General features: G+C 47.1%; 2 protein-coding genes across 3 annotated transcripts in view; one reads left to right on the top strand and one right to left on the bottom strand.

The window, feature by feature from the left end:
• SLC5A10 (solute carrier family 5 member 10) overlaps positions 1 to 19,373 on the bottom strand; it is a 107,593-nt gene that overhangs the window by 41,807 nt on the left and 46,413 nt on the right. Inside the window, exon 9 of the mRNA XM_060282796.2 lies at positions 16,577 to 16,712. Coding sequence (XP_060138779.2) covers positions 16,577 to 16,712 — 136 coding nt within the window. The remainder of the gene's footprint in view (positions 1 to 16,576; positions 16,713 to 19,373) is intronic.
• Positions 1 to 19,373, top strand: part of SACK1G (scaffolding CK1 anchoring protein G) — a 45,939-nt gene that overhangs the window by 13,229 nt on the left and 13,337 nt on the right. The window contains exons 3-5 of one of the 2 annotated variants that reach the window (XM_035130545.3): positions 383 to 550; positions 9,836 to 9,960; positions 11,754 to 13,269. In XM_035130545.3, coding sequence (XP_034986436.3) covers positions 383 to 550; positions 9,836 to 9,960; positions 11,754 to 13,269 — 1,809 coding nt within the window. The remainder of the gene's footprint in view (positions 1 to 382; positions 551 to 9,835; positions 9,961 to 11,753; positions 13,270 to 19,373) is intronic. The other variant, XM_035130547.3, reaches the window with a different exon arrangement.

Consider the following 19,373-nt stretch of genomic DNA (forward strand, 5'->3'; position numbering starts at 1 on the left):
ATTTAATAATAATTATAATATATATGGAAGCAATGCTAAATTAATAAATGGTTTACGCAAGGAACCCTATTGATATGCTGGAATGAAAGGCTCTGAACACAATATAATCAGGAGGATTAATTTTTTAAGCCAAAGAAGGAATATGCAAAACTTGGGGGGGGGGGAATACAATCTGCTTTCTACCAAGAAGGAAGGGCCACTCGAACAGAGAGCAAACTGAGGCAGAGAAGGCCTAAATCCCCAACACAATTCACGTTTTATTCTAAGCTCACCCTAGCCTGCCAGTGGAAGTTTTACTTCCTAACGCCATCAAGTTTCTAGCCCTCATGAATGCAAAGATACTCTTGAAAGTGTGTGAACAGTGCTCTGCCTCTCTCCACAGGTTGTCGCTGTGGTCATGGATATGTTCACAGATGTAGACATCTTCAAAGATCTCCTGGACGCGGGTTTCAAGCGGAAAGTGGGCATCTACATCATCTTGGACGAGACCAACTTGAAATATTTCCTCCAGATGTGCGAGCGAGCCCAGATGCACGCCGGACACCTAAAGGTAAGGCTGGCCCTGATCCCTAAGAGTCGTCCTGTTAGATTTCTGTAGGAAAAAAGGGACCTCTGGCAGCACCTTAAACACAAAGCGATCTCTTTGAGCCAAAGGTGTAATCAGTAGCTTCTCCCATTACTAGCTTCTCATTACTGAAATTGCAACTTTCCCAAATGGCACCAGTTCTGCCAGCAACTCTGTCGGTAAGAGCATGCGACTCTTAATCTCGGGGTCGTGGGTTTGAGCCCCATGCTGGGCAAAAGATTCCTGCATTTGCAGGGGGTTGGAGTAGATGACCCCATGGTCCCAGCTCTATGATTCTATGAATGGGCTGTATCCAACCAAATTCAACAGTTTTACTCAGAGTAAATGAATGGTAAAGGTAAAGGAACCCTGGATGGTTAAGTCCAGTCAAAGGTGACTATGGGGTTGCGGCGCTCATCTCGCTTTCAGGCCAAGGGAGCTGGCGTTTGTCCACAGACTGCTTTCCAGGCCATGTGGCCAGCATGACTAAGCCGCTTCTGACGAACCAGAGCAGTGCATGGAAAGGCCATTTACTGTATATTCCTGCATATAAGACTACTTTTTAACCCAGGAAAATCTCCTCAAAAGTCGGGGGTCGTCTTATACGCCGGGTCGTATTTCTTATATGGCAAGTACGGTATATCCCAAACTCTATATTTTAACTGGAAAAGTTGGGGGTCATCTTATACGCCCAGTCGTCTTATACTCCGGAATATACGGTAGCTTCCCACCAGAGCGGTACCTATTTATCTACTTGCACTTGCTTTCGAACTGCTAGTTATGCAGGAGGCTGGGACAGAGCAACAGGAGCTCACCCCGTTGTGCAGATTCGAACCACCAACCTTCTGATCGGCAAGCCCAAGAGGCTCAGTGCTTTAGACCACAGCGCTACCCGCATCCCTAGTCACACCCATCAATTGCAACAGGTCTAAGTCAGAGAAGGACCAGCCTTCTCCCAATATGAGAAGGTACAACCCAATATGTATTTATTGTAAGTAAAGTCTTTGATGAGTTTCACGTCACACTCTCTCAACAATCCTTTCAACAGCCCCGGAAAGTGGGCTGAAGGTTTGTGTATATGTCACACAGGCCCAGGAAACCTGCAAAATTTGGTATCAAATTCACCTTCCTGAGAATTATTTTTTTTAAAAAAAAAACCAACAACACAAAGTTTCTAGGACTGATGAATGTAAAGATATGCTTGAAAGAGAAAGATCACAGATGTCAAGGAGGTAGGTAAAATAACTTCCCAGGGCTCAATACAAACACTTCAGTCAGTGAGCTGCGCAGCTACCTGTCCTTTCTTGTGAGCAGCAAAGCGAGCATAATTTGTAGAAAACAGTCAAGATGGCAGAATAAATTATGTGAAGAGAATAAATGCATTAAAAAAAATACAACATTAGGGGAATAGAACAGTCCTTGGCACATAATTCCAATTTGCTTAGCCGAGAGCATCTGCATCTGTGAAAATTATTACCCCCATTTTGCAGAAGGGGGAAACTGAGGCTAAGAGAGAATGGCTACACAGTGAGATTTGAACCATCCTTCCAACATCTGAAGGTGTGTCACTCAGAAGATGGAGTGGGCTTGTTCTCTGTTGCTCCAGAGGAAAGATCTCAAACCTCATGTGTGGGAACAGTAGAGAAGCAGATTTAGGAGAAAATTCCTAACAGTGTTCAGCAGGAGAACAGCCTGCCTCAGGAGGTGGCAGTCTCACTTTCACCGGAAGTGTTTAAGCGGAGACTGAATGCCCAACTTGTAAGGGATTGTGCACTCGAAAGATCCTGCACTGGAAATCCTGGATGAGAGGGTTGGACTACATGGCCCCTGAGGTCCCTTGCTTTTTTTTAAAAAAAATATATTTTATTAATTTTCCAATTAAAACCAATTATATCACATTCATTATTTCAAATTATACACATATATATATCAATCAAACCGAATGTTATGCCAAATCGTCTAAAGAATTTTTTATTTGGGTTCCCATGCTTCAAGAAATTGGGGATTCCTCGCAACCGTCCACTGCCGTCTTTTTTCTAAAGTTCAAATCGTCCTCCAAGTTCATAATAATCCAGATCTTCCCCTTACAGTCACATAGATGTTTTCCACTTTCAACCGATTGTTTCCCAGCTGCTGAGATAAATATCAAACGAGGTTTCACAGATGTTCTTTCTCCTGTGTGGGTTAATCAGTCCAGCCTCCCCATAAATCTTCTTAGTCTGGAGCTCCCTGTTGCGTCGAAGCAGCGCCATCTTAAAAAGCTCAAATCACTTTCGTTTTCTCTCATAGCCATGAAGATTAACGATCTTTATAAAATTTACAGCTTTTCCAGGCAGAAGACCCAAACATCAAACCATAAACTCTTGGTAAATTAATGGGTCTCCTTGCCCTATAGCTGAGCTTAGCTTCAGGTCGCTGCTCCAATTCAAAGTGCGTCACAGCTCATAAATCCTCCGAACGCGTCCAGGACTCCTTCCGTCCGACTAGGGGGGGGGGCTTTTCTCATCGACAGCTCCACATCTTTAAAAAATATGCTCAGTAACAACAGTTTATAAAGTTCAACTCACACAGTCTTTTGCTTCTCTTTCACTCCAAACAAGCCAGGACATCGCGTCTGGGAAGGTACGAAGTAACTCATATGAAGAAAAATAAAACTCCATTCCCTTATCGCTCCGTCCCCATCAATCCTTCTTCCAGATGATATACAGCCTTTAACTCCTCTCCCTCAGCAGCATAGATTTCTCAGCAGTAAACAGTGCTTCTTCCCCTCCTTCTGAAGTATGTCCATAGATTTAAGCCTAATTATCTTCTTTAACCATGGAAATCCCCGCCATGCAGATTAGCGTCCGGGAGTCCTGGCCCTCGTAAGTGCTTTTCAGCCCAAGCTCCCCCCACTCCATAAACAGTCGGAGTGGGTCTGGGGGCATCGCGGGCCAGCGGCCCCTCTCCGTAACCCCCGGAGAGGGTAGGGGGTTGCCATTTACTCCCCTAGCAACCGCCAAATTCCTTACGAAGGTCAGAGGGATGGAAAACAGGTCCGCCATTCCTGCCGGCGGAAACTGGAACCGCCCCTGAGGTCCCTTGCAACGTGATGAAGAGAACGGGACTTTTCTGTGTTGGCTCCCCAATTGTGGAATGCTCTTCCCCGAGAGGCTTGCCTGGTGCCATCATTGCATGTATTTCGGCACCAGGCAAAAAACATTCCTCTTTACCCAGGCCTATGGCTATTAAATAATCCGTGCCTTGAAAAGTGTGGAGGAGAGGACTGTTATTATTATGAATATTTTACTATTAGGCTGTCTGCCCGTATGCTTTTTTATTATGTTTTTATCGTTGAAGTTCTGTAATGTGTTTTTAATGTTGTACACTGCCCTGGGAACTTTTGATAAAGGGTGGTATATAAATTTAAACATTAAGAAGAAGAAGAAAGTCAGAGACTTCCTGGCTCTGAGATCACATTCTCAGCCACAGTGCTGACTCAATCCACAATGCTGGAAATCTTATGCCACGATCATGGTGCATAAGGGTATTGAAAACAGAGGAAGAACCCTCTTGGTGTTCTCAGTCACAGCTGAAAAGGCCATGTGTGGTGGGGGAAGGCTGTCAAAGAGCAACCACGGAGAAACTCTGGGACTCGGCTGGTGAATCAGAGCCACACATTTTGCCCTTTTGGATGTCAAGTCTCAGCTGTGCCAAAGTCAAGAGCTCGTGGTTTCGTTTTCAAGCCCGCAATCGTACTTTAACCCGTGGGTCTCATAAACAGCACAGCCTCTGACCTAGACTCGGCTGGTTCAAGGAAAAAGGAGGCATACTTGACATATTCCCCCTTCAGCTGTTTTATTCTGCAATCCATATCTATCGCCCTGCTCAGGAAATGGCACGCCTATCCCAGGAAATACTTTAGGATGCAGCCAGTTCGGAGGAAGAGATCGCAGTGGGGAGAACAGCCTCAGCGACTGACAAACTCAAAGGTGGCTTAAAAGGGGGTTGGAGGTATGAATGGCTCTAAAAGTCGCACCTTTCCGAGGAAATTATTTCTGATGAATACAGCTTCGTAGATGAATACAAGAAACTCCCCATTTACGCACGTGCGGATCTGGAAGTGGCACAGAAAGGGGCAAAAGCAGCCCCCAAAGAGCGTGAAAATGGAGTGAAAATAGCAGCTAACAATCCCACGAGCCTTTGCACTGACCTTTGAAGCCTTTGGAGAGCTGGACTTTGAGAAAGGAGGATTGGAGGGAGCAATTGTGATGGAGTTGGTGGATGTTTTGTTTTTTTAAGGGTTTTTCCCAAGGGTTTCCAGAGGTTTAGAGCAGGCATCCCCAAACTTCAGCCCTCCAGATGTTTTGGACTACAATTCCCATCATCCCTGACCATTGGTCCTGTTAGCTAGGGATAATGGGAGTTGTAGGCCAAAACATCTGGAGGGCCGCAGTTTGGGGATGCCTGGTTTAGAGGGCCTGTGGGAAACCAGCAAGCAGGATTCGAGCTCATGGCGACTTTCCCCACCTGAAATTTCCAGCAACGGGTATCAGAAGCATCCAGTTATGGAGGCAGAACATATTCATATTGGCTAGTAGCCACTGATAGCGTTATCTTCCATGAATTTGCCTGATCCTCTTTTCAAGCCATCCGAGTTGGTGGCTGCCTCTTGCGGGAGCAAGTTCCACAGTTGAACTAGGTGATGTTTGAGAAATGCTTTCTCCTGTTCTGAAAATTCCAACTTTCAGCTTCACCATATATCCAGCGAGTCTTTCTCCCAGTCCAACCTGGAGATGCTGGGCCTCAAACTTAACATCGGTGAAGTGCTGGGCACGAGTCAGGGAGCTGTTTGCAGGTGAGCTGTGCAAGGAGCAAGCTGATTTGCTAGCTCGGCAGAGGCTCCTTTTATTAGCACAATATGCACAGTCACATTTAGGAACAGTCTGAGCTTTAGCTCCACCACGTCATGTTCCCACCAAGTGGAAAGTGCGCCATGCTTTTCCGAAAGGAGGCAAAGGTCACAGACAGGACACGGCAGACTACTAAGAAAGCTAAAGTTGAGACCAAGGGCATGATGTTCAGACAGTGTGTGAGGCACATGGGGAGCTGTGTCTCACACCCAAAGGTCAGGCTATGGCCTGCCAGTTGGAGGTGTGCCTCACGCCCGGTGGTCATTGCTTCAATCGGTTGGAAAGCAGAGGGTGGACTGGATAGGCCTTTGGTCTGAGCCCCGCGACCTTCTTACTTATCGCGCGCTTGCGTTCTTAGTTCCGCAAACCTTTGCCCGTTAAAGCAAGGTGGAAGCGATGCTACCCCTGAGCCACCCTGACGTTGATTTCTGCAGTAGGCAAGCTTCGACTAGCTAGTGCAAGGGGTCAACACACACCACCTCAGGAAACCCTATCAAATGAGAAACCCTATCAAAGGAGAGAGTGTTTGCCAAGTGAGTCACCCCTTTGCAGAAGCGGAGATTGTGTTGTTCCCGGGTCACTCATTCATCTGCGGGTGTTTGCTTCTGTTGTTCTTCCTATTGGGTGCTTAAACAAACAGGCCTTCCTTAACGATGATGCCATGCTTGAGAGGAGGAAGCTGGGCATTTTTTTTGCTGCTGCAAGAGTGTTGGGTGATTTTTCTCCCTTCTTCTTTTCTTAGATGGGTGTTGCCCAAAGAACGCCTTTTCCCCTTTTGTGCTTTTCTGAAAAGGAATGACGCATGCTCTGAGGCTGGCCCTCACTTTTGGGTCAGACAACTCTTCTTCCAAGTACAGATGTGTCGGCCAAATGGCATCTGGCTGTGGCAGAAACCGGGGAATGTCAGAAACCTCAACGAAGAAGAGCCCTCCTTGCTTTGTATCGTGGAAGACAAAAACGCAGCCAAAAAAACAAAAAAACAAGCCTAACCTATTAGTCAGGAGACTGTCTGCCTTAAAACTGCTTTGGGGACAATGAGTAGGGTGTAGGTGTCACGGAAAGGCAGGACGAAGGGGGTGGGGTGGGAGGCAACAGCTGGGGAAACCCCCTAAGGAAACCACAGAGGAGGAAGGCCCAGAGCCAGGGGATTGGTGATGGGACACCAAGGAGAGGTCAGAGGGAGATTAGCAGGAGGTGCTGGATGCTGAAGGGGCAACAGGGTTTAGTGAACAGGAAGAGCCTGTGACAGAAAACTGTTCAGACTCTGAGGCTGAAGCAGAGGAGGGGGTTCAAGAGGCTGCTGAAGAATCCAGGGAGTCTCCCTCTCCTGCTGCAACAAATTTCCCCTCCTCACTGGTCTCCAAGAAAGTGCAAAATAATGAGGAGCGCAGAACAGAGGCCAGAGGTGCAGAGACGCAGTTTGAGATTGCTTGGGAAACATCCAGGCGAAAGGTGGGAAGGAGTAACACCTACTGGGAAGTGTTGCTGAGTTGTATGTCGTTTCCTTGACTAACTTCACTGACAACGAAGCCCTGCATCTTTCATGCTGACCTGTGTCTGACTCCAGCACTGACAGCAGAACTTGTGGAACAACTGGGGAAGAAAGACCAGGGCTGTCCAAAACCTGTCTCTTTAAGCTCAGTAGAGCTTTCTGCTTTCTCGCATGCTGACACTGCAGGTTTGGCGAAACTATTCACAAAGGCAAATGCGTGGTTTTGCAACGCAGATTCAAATAATTGTTTCAGAGGAGGTACATATTATTATTGCCAGAAAGTAGCCTGATTGGACGTCATGCTTCCCGCAGAATAACTCAGATCTAAATCACTTAAATCTAAATCACTAAATCTAAATCTAAATCACTGTTAATTATCATCCACCAGAGCTATCAGCTTCCTCATTAAAAACATAATCCTATGCATGTTTACTCAGGAGCAAGCAGCATCGTTTTCAATGGTGCCTGCTCCTAAATAATAATAATAATAATAATAATAATAATAATAATAATAATAATATTTTATTTGTATCCCGCCCATCTGGCTGGGTTTCCCCAGCTATTCTGGGCAGCTTCCAACAAAGATTAAAAATACATTAAAATGTCACACATTAAAAAGCGTGCGTAGGGTTACAGCCTTAGTCACATTTTTCTTTCTGGGCGATCTGGTTACATTTTGAAACCTCCTGCCGTCTTGACACACATATCTGCAACAGCCAATGTGATGCTGTCAATTGCTAGGACTGCTACCAATACCATATTACAGTGGTTGTTGTTGTTTAGTCGTTTAGTCGTGTCCGACTCTTCGTGACCCCATGGACCATAGCACGCCAGGCACTCCTGTCTTGCACTGCCTCCTGCAGTTTGGTCAAACTCATTTTCGTAGCTTTGAGAACACTGTCCAACCATCTCGTCCTCTGTCGTCCCCTTCTCCTAGTGCCCTCCATCTTTCCCAACATCAGGGTCTTTTCCAAGGATTCTTCTTTTCTCATGAGGTGGCCAAAGTATTGGAGCCTCAGCTTCACGATCTGTCCTTCCAGTGAGCACTCAGGGCTGATTTCCTTCAGAATGGATAGGTTTGATCTTCTTGCAGTCCATGGGACTCTCAAGAGTCTCCTCCAGCACCATAATTCAAAAGCATCAATTCTTCGATACCTCGGTTTAAGTACACAATTGGTTCCGGAAGTCTGTACTTAACCTGAAGCGAACTTTCCCATTGAAAGTAATGGAGAGTGGATTAATCCGTTCCAGACAGGTCCGCGGAGTACTTAAACTGAAAATACTCAAACCGAGGCGTACTTAAACCGAGGTATGACTGTACTGGGAGGAGAACAGCCATACAGTTTCTACCTGTTGCCGGCTTCTGGTCAAAAAGTCAGGTTCAGCGAAAGAGACTACAGTACAGTATCAGCCTGAGTCAGAAGAATGAAAACACTTTTGGAACAAGGGCAATGAGGAAATATCTGAGCCAAGCCCCACACTTTCCATTCACAACTTTGCAGCTCCCCCTCAAGCCAATGTTTGCCAAGCTGTCAAGAGGTGTAAAATGTTGTGTTCTTGGTTAGCCCGGCGGTGTATTTTTACAATCCATAAATCCATCACTCTCCTCAAATCTGGGACATACAAAATTGAAAGTGGCTGTTTTAGGAGTTAAGAAATCCAGCTGGGAAACGCTTAAGACAGGAAAGGCAGGAAAATCCAGAGCTCGGTTTTCTCCGACTCTCCCGGAGATTCTATCTATAGCCTTTGGCATGTCACATGTTGTGACACTGATTGCCTCGGCTGGCTTGTTCCTTAACCTTTCTTTTGATTCCCCAGTTGTTGTGTTGTGTTGCATTGTATCAGTGTCGTTCTGTTTATTTCATCGTTGCATTTAGTGCTCATGATGCTTTGAAAAGACTCCCTCTGCCCCCAAGGAGCTTGCAATTGAAAACAAACACTATTGTTAAGAGGAACACAATGGTTAAGAGAAAGAGATGGAAAGATAAGAGTTCATTTGTATTGTTTTTGTATTGTTTGTTTGTTGTGTTGTTGTTTTTTGTATTTGTATTTCTGTTTTTGTGTTGATATAAAACGAATAAAAAAATTTGGGGGGATAGAAAATAAACACTACTGTATTGGTTTCGTGGGAAATGTATTGCTTGGAGTTGTTTTGATATAAAATAAATGTGCTTATTAAAAATAAAATATATACACAAGGAAATGACAGAGGGAGGGGGAAATGGAGGCATGGGTGGACAAGGGGAGAATGGGCATATATTTTAAAGCTCATCCAGTGCACATTTAAAGCAAATAATAATAATAATAATAATAATAATAATAATAATAATTTATTTGTACCCCACCCATCTGGCTGGGTTTCCCCAGCCACTCTGGGTGACTTCCAACAAAAATTTAAAATACATTAAAATGTCACACATAAAAAACTTCCCTGAACAGGGCTGCCTTCAGATGTCTTCTAAATATTAGCTAGTTATTTATCTCTTTGACATCTGATGAGAGGGCATTCCACAGGGTGGGCGCCACTACTGAGAAGGCCCTCTGCCTGGTTCCCTGTAACCTCACTTCTCATAGTGAGGGAACTGCCAGAAGGCCCTCGGAGCTGGACCTCAGTGTCCAGGCTGAATGATGGGAGTGGAGACGCTCCTTCAGGTATATTGGGCCGAGGCCGTTTAGGGCTTTCAAGGTCGGCACCAACACTTTGAATTGTGCTCGGAAACGTACTGGGAGCCAATGTAGGTCTTTCAGGACCGGAGTTATATAGTCTCAGCGGCCGCCCCCAGTCACCAGTCTAGCTGCAGCATGACTTCCCTCACAGAAACTTGGGGAGCTGTAGCTTCCCCAATATGTTATTTCATTCATTCCCTTGCTCCTCTGCATTTACAGAATCTCAGAGTCCGCACAACCGGAGGCACGGAGTTTTTCACCCGCTCGGCCACAAAGTTTAAGGGCGCTTTGGCACAGAAGTTCATGTTTGTGGATGGAGACAAAGCCATGAGTGGCTCCTACAGGTAGGTGGACTTCCTAGGCTTCCCTTTAGAGACCAGCCGAGAATCTGCTGCTTTGCCGCAGTTTTTGACAAGGAATTCAGTGCCGCTTGAAGCCAGAAATCTCAGCTGGTAGAGCGTGAGACTCTTAATCTCAGGGTCAGGGGTTCGAGAACCCCGCCTTGGGCAGAAAAAAATTCTTGCATTGCAGGGGGTTGGACTAGATGACCCGCAGGGTCCCTTCCAACTCTACGGTTCTACAGCGGACACAAATACGAAAATTCACATCCTCTTTCATTCTGGCCAGTCTTTCGATAGTTTAAGCCATGGGTAGGAAAACTAAGGCCCGGATCTGGCCCAATCGCCTCCTAAATCTGGCCCACATATGGTCCGGGAATCAGCGTGTTTTCACATGAGTAGAATGTGTGCTTTTATTTGAAATGCATCTCTGGGTTATTTGTGAGGCATAGGAATTGGTTCATTATCATTTTTCAAAATATAGTCTGCTCCCCCCCCCACAAGGTCTGAGGGACAGTGGACTAGCCCCCTGCTGAAAAAGTTTGCTGACCCCTGGTTTAAGCAGAAGCAGGTTCATGGGGTTGGGGGCAGAGGTTGGGACCAGTTTGCTGGGGCGGGGGAATCACCTTACCCCAAATGGGCCCACTCAACTGCTTCAACCTGAGGAATGGACAAGTCACAGGTGCCACACACTTTTGTTAGGACGTGGCAACCCTTTGCGACATTTTTTTGCACATTCCGCTTGTATTCCACTGCTCTCGCTGATGCCATAGCCATCAGTGCCTTTGTGACCCCTGCAGCCAATACACTAATCCCCATCTTCATCTCAGTCCTATTTGCATGGCCAGCAACTAACATCAAAATTCCGCTTTGGCTGTTGCTTTCAATAGGAAAGTGGCCTAAAAATATTGTGTTAGAATAAACACACACACACACACACACACACACACACTGGGTGCTGCATCACTGACTGTTATGCTTTCCATACCAAAAAACAAAAAGTCAAGACCAAAAGTGGGCGAGCAATAATTAGCATCCATCCACGTTCTTATTATCTGGCTGAAATTTTGATTACATTTTTCCATTGTTATGGCAAATGTGATTATGATTTTTGTTTAGTTTTGATGAATATATCAGTTCTTTGTTTATTATCATGAAATTCCTTGGGCCTCAGATGACTGGAAGGAGGCAGGCAGGTGAAGAGTTTTAGAAATTAATTAAGGGGGGGTCTGTTTTCAGGACAAAGCAGGATTTGATGAGCCTACAAATTCACACACCTATTGTAAGATTTGTTTTCTTCAGAATTATGCCTTTACTATGGCTGCATTCACATACAATGTTAAGCCATAGTTTTGTTTTACCCATGGTTTGTTCCACAAACCACGAATAATCTCACAGACTGCGTATAACTTCTTTCTGCAAAACTTGGTTTGTTTCCCAGCTGCTCTTGTCTTGTGCCTCTGTAGCTCAGCGAGCATCTGAGACAGGGTGTCCATGTTTAAGAAAAGCTGCTAGGTAAGGGGATAATATCGAATCCTATTTAAAGCCATAGTTTGTAAGACAGCTTCACACCATAGTTTATTGCCATGAAAACAAACCATTGTTGGTCCGCTGGGCTTGGACTGTGCATTCCAGCAAACCCACAGTTCCCATAGTTAGATGAAAACAAACCATGGTTTGCCGCTGAGTGCAAACTAGGCCATTGGGAGGCAAGTTGTAGCAGATCTTTTCTTTTCATCTAAATACAGGAAGGGGCGGGTGGCAAGTCAATAATAACTCCCTGATCTGTTCCTACCCAGCTTCACCTGGTCCGCTGCGAGAACCGACAGGAACATCATCTCGGTCCTCACAGGACAGGTGGTCGAGGCATTTGACAAGCAGTTCCAGGAGCTCTACCTAACGTCTCGGGGGGTCAGCCTGAAATCTATCCCCGTGGAGGAGGAGCCGGAACCAGAGCCTCTCGTACTGCCCACTCTCGCCCCCGTGAACCCAGCTGTGGTGAAGAAAATGTTCAACCCCAAGTACGCCCTCGTCAAGGCAAAGAGCGCTGAGCAGATCAGTAAGGCCAGCAGCGACAAGAACGTCACCGAGCAGCAGAAGGCCGAAGCGAAGAGGAAAGCCATCCCAGAGGCCCGGGTATCCGAGAGGCCCAGCGACATCGCCGACACGGCGCCTCCTATTCACCCGGGTCTCCTCAACCTGGAGAAAGCCAACATGTTTGAATACCTGCCAACTTGGGTTGAACCCGACCCAGAACCCGGGAGCGAAATATTGGGCTACATCAACATTATCGACCCCAAAATCAAGAACATCCAGCTGTCGCAGATGAACCGCATCAAGGTGTGTGACGTCTCAAAAGCCAATGCCCAGCACAAGAAGATGCTCAGGCAAAAATCCCAAGAAGCTAAAAGAGGCCACGACAACCAGCCTGCCGCGACGCCTTGCCAACAGCTCGATGCCGCCGCTGCTCCGGCCCAAACCCAGGAGGCCCGTCCGAACCCCATGGAAAACACTCCAGGGAACCCGAGGAACGGAGAGACGTTCGCCACTCTGGCCAACAGTCAGCACTTGAAGCAACCGCTGGACACACAAACTCAAGGCCAAATGGACACCAAGGGCGCTGTGCCCCCAGTCCCCAAACCACGGACGGTTCACGTGACGGACTTGATCTCCGCGAAAACTGTACGTCCCGAGGAAGGAGCTGTTTCGGCAGGGGACACCCAAGCGCAGCATCCGGGGACAGGTGCCACAAATGCAACGCAGAATGAGAGTCCCGAACAGGCTCCCAATGCAAGGAGCAGCTGCAAACTCGGTCGGCAGGCATCCGTCTATGAGCAAGTAGCCCCCTTCCCCGTGAACGGGGTTCAAGGGGGCGAGGCCGAGGAGGAGGAGGAGGAGGAAGAAGAAGAGGAGGACTATGTGACGTTAAGCGACCATGAGAGCCTGTCCGGCAGCTCCGCCACCAACCACAGCCACCTCCACTCAGACGCGTCCTCCATCTCCGATGAATACTGCAAGGGGAGGCGGCCCTGCGGGCTTCTGCGGAGGACCAATTCTGACTTCCTTCTCAACGGAGGCGGGCACAGCCCTCAGCACCACCCAGACTTTCAGAGGAAGCTGAGTGAGCCCTACATGAGCCGGGGCAGCTACCCCAGTCCTTTGGGGAGCCCCCAGCCGATGCTAAGCCTGGGGGTGGCCAGCCAGATGAGGAGGAGAAGCGACAGCGTGGAGGAGATTAGGTGTGTTTTGGGAAGGGACCGTAATCCGCATGCTTTGCCCGACGGCTACAATACCTGTCTGAGCAATGCTCCACAGGTAGGATTATCTGTTGTTCCCTTTTACACTTAGTTTGTTGTAAAGTTGTGTAGCGTAACAAGAGAATGGGTTCCCCAGGCGTGAAGTACAGCCGAGAGCTAATATAGGACAGACCTATATAGGATCAAACCTATAATAATAATAATAATAATATAGCTTTGATCCCAATGTATGGTTGCTGTGCTAATGACTGTGACTGTCACCTGATAATCTGTATTTGTCACTGGGTGGGGCAGAATTGTGGGGCCAACACCGAGAAGGTTTCCACCAATCAGATCTCTGCTAAAGGTTTAGTTTGCATCCTGCTATGGGGCAGATGGGAGGAAGGTTTTGGAGGTGGGAAGTCTGGCCTAAGAGACTCCAAGACAGTCATCAAAAGATCTTGGCCAAAAAGCTGGTTTGGTTGTGCATTCCAAAATGGTAGACGACTCAGAGAACTATGGTCACATTCACACAATACATTTAAAGCATTGCAATGCCACGTTAAACAGCTGTGGCTTCCCCCAAAGAATTCTGGGAGCTGCAGGGTTTTTTTAAAAAAGAATACTGCAACCTGTTCCCCTCCTCACAGAGCTACAATTCCTGGAGTTCTCTAAGGAGAAGCATTGGCCTGTTAACCCCTCTGGTAGGTCTGCTGGGGAGAAATATAGGCGGTGCCCAAAAAACTCTCAGCATTCTTAAACGACACTTCCCATGATTCTTCGAAGGAAACCACAATTCTTTAAAGTGAAAGGGTACTGCTTTAAACAGATAAGAGCGCATGGGGCCAAACCCTGGGTGCAAGTGAGAGCGACCTTGGTTCTCCAAACACTGGTTCTTATACAGCAGTAACAAAAGTACACACTCACAAGAGAGAGAGATCAGCAACCTGATGAATAAATACTTAGAAAAACAAGAATTGGGGGGGGGGGGAGAAAGAGGGTGCCCACCAAAGGACTGAGCACCCACTTTCAGTGGCTGTTGCTGGGTAGAGGTGGAGCGAGACAGAACACCAGGTGGAAGAGAAAATGGGACGGAGCACTTTAAGGAGGAGGACTCACCGCTGCAACATTTTGTTGCAGGCCCCACACGTAATCATTTAATTTCACATCACCAGAGGCAATACGTCTGCCAGACTCTGACATTTTAACGTGGACTCCGCTCCTCCCAAACCGCTGCATTTTGAGGGGAAGCTGCTCCACGTTAGGAAATCGGAGGAGCAGCTCCGGCCCTGCGGCATTTCGAGCCTCTGCTGTCCCAGATCACGGCAGCCTGTTTGGCACCTAAGCGAGAGCAGTGTGTGTGGATTTTGCCACCTATGCAAAGCGGAGTGAGGCATGGCCCGGCCTGCCCACGTAAACACACCCTTCTTAAGCTGTGTTGCTGTCTCTCCTTGTTCCAAACGCGGTCATCAAAAGCATAAATGCCTGGGCGCATTCTCACGTGAGAGGAGCGCCACAAACACGCTATAAAACAGGGAGGGTGGCGTCTGTTCGTCAACATTGCAATGGCTGGCTTTGTGGGATTTGCAAACAGGCTAAGTAAGCCGCAGCTTAGAGCCTCAGATAACAAGGGGCCTCTCAATACATTTTATTTGGCTAAATTTCAGGTTTTGCCCAGCCGGCAAGAAATAAATAGGCTCCTGGCAAGTTACATATTTTTGCCGAGTTGTACATTTCCAGTTGCATCCTCGCCTACATATGTGTATATACAGAAATATAAAACTTCATTATTTCTATTTTCATTGCTCTTCCTGTCAGAATAATACACATTTGGGGGGGGGGGTAACGCTACGGGGTCTTTTAAACTTGGCATAGCTTAGTGAGGAAGATGCTTGTAAAAAAAAAGTCCATATTGTTCAAAACTGCATACAAAAATGTGTTTATTAAGAAAAACTCGCACTAAAATGCTGATTGGTTTTCATGAGGATTCTAAAAAAAAATCCCCCTTAAAGAAATAGTAATTGCGGACTGCTGCAGAAATATGTGAGAACTGATTTTAAGATTGGGGAAATGAGAGCGCCTAAATCGCCAGATCTATCCATCTTTATATAGGTTGCACCTTTACTTCTGAGTAGCTGTGCTTAGGAGCTTGCAAGCCATGGGTGATGTAAGGACATAGTTCTCTGGATGAAAGAAAACTTATCTGTGCCAAGCACAACACATTATCTGCCTCCGTTTGGCCACTTAAGATGCTGGTGATACTTTCAACTCGCCTTCCCTCTCCCAGGGGCCGGTCGGCTTTTGCAAGGCTGGGCGTGCCAATGCCTTTGAAGTCTTGACGCAGCAGCGTCCCCTGAGCTGGTGTGCTATTATTGACTGGGTCAGGCTGGTTTCTGTTACGCTTGCAAGGCGCTTAAATAGGCCAGGTGTTTCGGCCTGCTCCGATGAGTTGCCCATTGCCACTGAGAGCGCAGAGGCCCTTTCAAAACCGCCTCCTCTGATGCAGACCCTACCAAACAGGGTTGCCAGTTCTCCAGGACTGGCCGAAAGCCCCCGAGGTTTGCCTGGCCTCCTCCGGGTGGCAAGGGAAGGGCTTGAATCTCCAGGCGGGCAAGGGTCACACTAATACTGAAAAATGATTAAGAAGACGATGTGTGCAGCATGCAAGCTTCAGCCTGGAAAGACCTGGCTGCAAATTATTGTGCAGACTCTCAGGGAGTCCTCTCCTCTCCCAATTAACTTCCGTCTCCAGGGCTCAGTGGTGGGACGGAGTGCAGAGGAAGGATAACCAGGTTCTGCCCCGTGACATCACCAGCACCCACCCCCTGGGTGTCAGGTTTGAGGTCTGAAAATCTAGAGTCTGGAGTGCTCCTGACCTGTCAACGCTACTATGAAATCAATTCCCTTTCATTGTGTCCTTTCTGTGTTGTTTCCATTTCTTTGCAATATAATCTTCTTGCCGCCGTCACCCGAGGTTATCACCTCATGCTCCTGTTCCACTGAACCCTCCCTATTACTTAAGAGGAAGAACGCTGGGACAACACAAGCCCCCCCCCCTTTTCTATATTTTTAAAAAGTAAAATAAAACTTGTTGCTGTTGAACTTCCAACAAATATGCTTCCCCCACACCTGCTCTTAAAAAGGAGACTGGGCAAGCTCACGGAGGATGGATTTATGCATGGCTACTAGTCATGGTGGCTAAATGGAACCTCCAAGTCCAGGGAAAGTCTACCTCTGAGTAACAGTTGATGGGTAAAAGCAAGAGAAGAAGAGGCCTGTTGCCTCCGTGACAGCAGCTCCTCCTTCTGTGGTGCCTCAAGAGTATTAGAAAAACCTGTAAGGATTGGGCCCCGAAGTTTCCTTCTTTGGGGGTTATTGCAACTTACCTGGGTACAGGATCCGGCTTATCATTCCGGGCATGATGATGACAACCATGGGCAGCATTTTTAAATAGCTGGCTAGGATGGATCCGGCCTTGGCGTGATTGAGGTTCTTTGCTGAGAGAGACCTCTGGACAATGACCTGTGGGAAAGAGAGAGAGAGAGAAGGATGTACTTCAGGGATTGGGAATCCTTTCCAGCATAAGGGCCACATTTCCTTCTTTGCAGCCTTCTGAGGGCCGCTTGCCAGTGGCGCCCAAAGCAACATCATACCTGCCAAGTTCCTCTCTGAAAAATAAGGGACCTGACCGGAAGTAGCATACCGGAAGTAGCGCGGTGGCCATTTTGGAACTGGGCGGAGCATGCTCGGAAGCGACTTTTGATGCTGCTATGCCCAGTTACAAAATGGCCGTCGCACCAGAAGTCGCGCTGCAGCCATTTTGGAACTGGGCATAGCAGCATCAAATGTCGCTTCTGAGCATGCTCCGCCCAGTTCCAAAATGACCGCCGCACCAGAAGTCGCGCTGCAGCCATTTTGGAACTGGGCATAGCAGCATCAAATGTCGCTTCTGAGCATGCTCCGCCCAGTTCCAAAATGACCGCCGCACCAGAATAAACCAGGGAAAAACAAAAAAAATCCGTTTTTTCGGCTGGGGATAGCTGGAAAAACGGGGGTTTCCCGGGGAAAACGGGAGACTTGGCAGCTCTGAGCAACATGTGCTGATTTTCCCTTTCTACAGCAGGCTAGTTCAGGCTTCCTCAACCACAGCCCTCCAGATGTTTTGAGACTACAATTCCCATCATCCCTGACCACTGGTCCTGCTAGCTAGGGATCATGGTGGTTGTAGGCCAAAAACATCTGGAGGGCCGAGGTTGAGGAAGCCTGCGCTAGTTTCTATACATTTTAAGATGGTGTCCACCAACTGCAGTTACTATCAATTCTTCCATTAAAAATCTACTACCAAATCAAGAAGGACACCTGCTTTAATCAAAAGGCTGTTTGTTTGTTTTTTAAAAAGATAAAAATCAGTGCATCTAGCTAATTACATGTTGCAGCCTTAATTAATTGTCATCAAAGCTACTTGTATGCAAGTAGCTACCTACGGTCGATTCCCTTAATTCTTTCCCACAAAGGTGGCTGGCATTGTAGGCAAGTGAGACTTAACCGTAGCATCCCATTATTTATTCAGTAGGGCTGATTGTATGTTTTGTAAAACCAATATAGGCAGGGCTAAATGACACTTGGCACTAAGCATTTTAAATTATACTCTAGTACAATTTTTTTTAAAGCTAGAAAATAGATTTTTTTTTAAAGGTACCCAATGGAAGTTCGTATTTTCAGGAAGCTGAATCCTGCGTTTTTTGACAACTAATTCTAGGTTTTGGGGTTGTTTGTTTGTTTGTTTGTTTTTGCTGAGCTTCAATAGAATTGCAGCATGCACACAATCCTGAACAAAGATGGACGAGCTCTCCCAAGCTCATCTCACATTATTTCAGAAATGGCTGAGATCTTGGGAACCCCCAGAACATTGTTTACAAGCCAACGTCCAGAAAAACTATTCAAATTTCAGCCTCTAAAATATTCCACTGTTCAATGTGATAGAGTGACGTTGCTCCGTTTCATTGTGTACAGGGAGAACTTAAAAGGCTGCAAGGACAAAAATCAGCAGTGCTAGGGGAGGGGGAGGGACCCAGGTGGCACTGTGCGCTAAACCACTGAGCCTAGGGCTTGCTGATCAGAAGGTCGGCGGTTCGAAGCCCTGTGATGGGGTGAGCTCCCGTTGCTCGGTCCCAGCTCCTGCCAACCTAGCAGTTCGAAAGCACATCAAAATGCAAGTAGATAAATAGGAACCGCTATAGCGGGAAGGTAAACAGCATTTCCGTGCGCTGCTCTGGTTCGCCAGAAGCGGCTTTGTCATGCTGGCCACATGACCTGGAAGCTATACGCCGGCTCCCTCGGCCAATAATGCGAGATGAGCGCGCAACGCCAGAGTCGGTCACGACTGGACCTAATGGTCAGGGGTCCCTTTACCTTTAGGGGAGGGGAACCACTTCCACCTCCAGGTGGCTCGAGCTTTGGATCTGCTCTCCCAACAGCCCAACAGCTGGCTGGAAGTTGGAAGTTGAAGCCCAAAACATCTGGAGAACATCAAGTTGGGGAGAGGCTGGATAAGGGGAGAAACCAGAAACCCTTCCCTGGCTCAAATTTCAATCTGAGCCAGAAAATAACTCTGGGGTTTGTTAAAGCTTATCTCTCCTTTGAGTCAGGAATGGACAAACTCGCAAAGTTTTTTTTCCTGAACCTGCCTTGGGAGAACTTCACTAGCATCCCAAATCCTGCCAGGGTGCAAAGAGTTGCTTCTGATGCAACCAGGAGCTTGAAACAGCAACCATGGTTGGTTGTTGCTGTTTTCAACGTTCTCTCCTTTGAACAGCGCCTCCACCCCAAATCCTTATCAAAATCTGCTTCAAGAGCAGACCATCCATGGAGAGGGAAGCTGTCGCTTGAGAAACAAATATCCACGTTTGCCCTAAAAATAAAACTTTGTGGTTATGATCCACTGAAGCCCAGTACTGAACGGTGTTCTAAAAGCAATAAATCCCCAATCAAATTGTGCCTCTGCTGTGAACTTGGGACCAAACTACATGTGATGGCAGCAAATTCCCTATGGGAAAAAGGGGTCCCTTTTAATTAAATTGCTCCCCATCCTCATTTGACACCTGGAGCTCGTTAGAGAATGGTTCAGTTCAGCTCTGATTCATCCATTTGTGTCCAGTTAGCAGACCACCACAAAAAAATACA

This window comes from Zootoca vivipara, chromosome 13, assembly GCF_965207765.1.
Source record: "Zootoca vivipara chromosome 13, rZooViv2.hap1.1, whole genome shotgun sequence".
NCBI classification, from domain to species: Eukaryota; Metazoa; Chordata; class Lepidosauria; order Squamata; family Lacertidae; genus Zootoca; species Zootoca vivipara.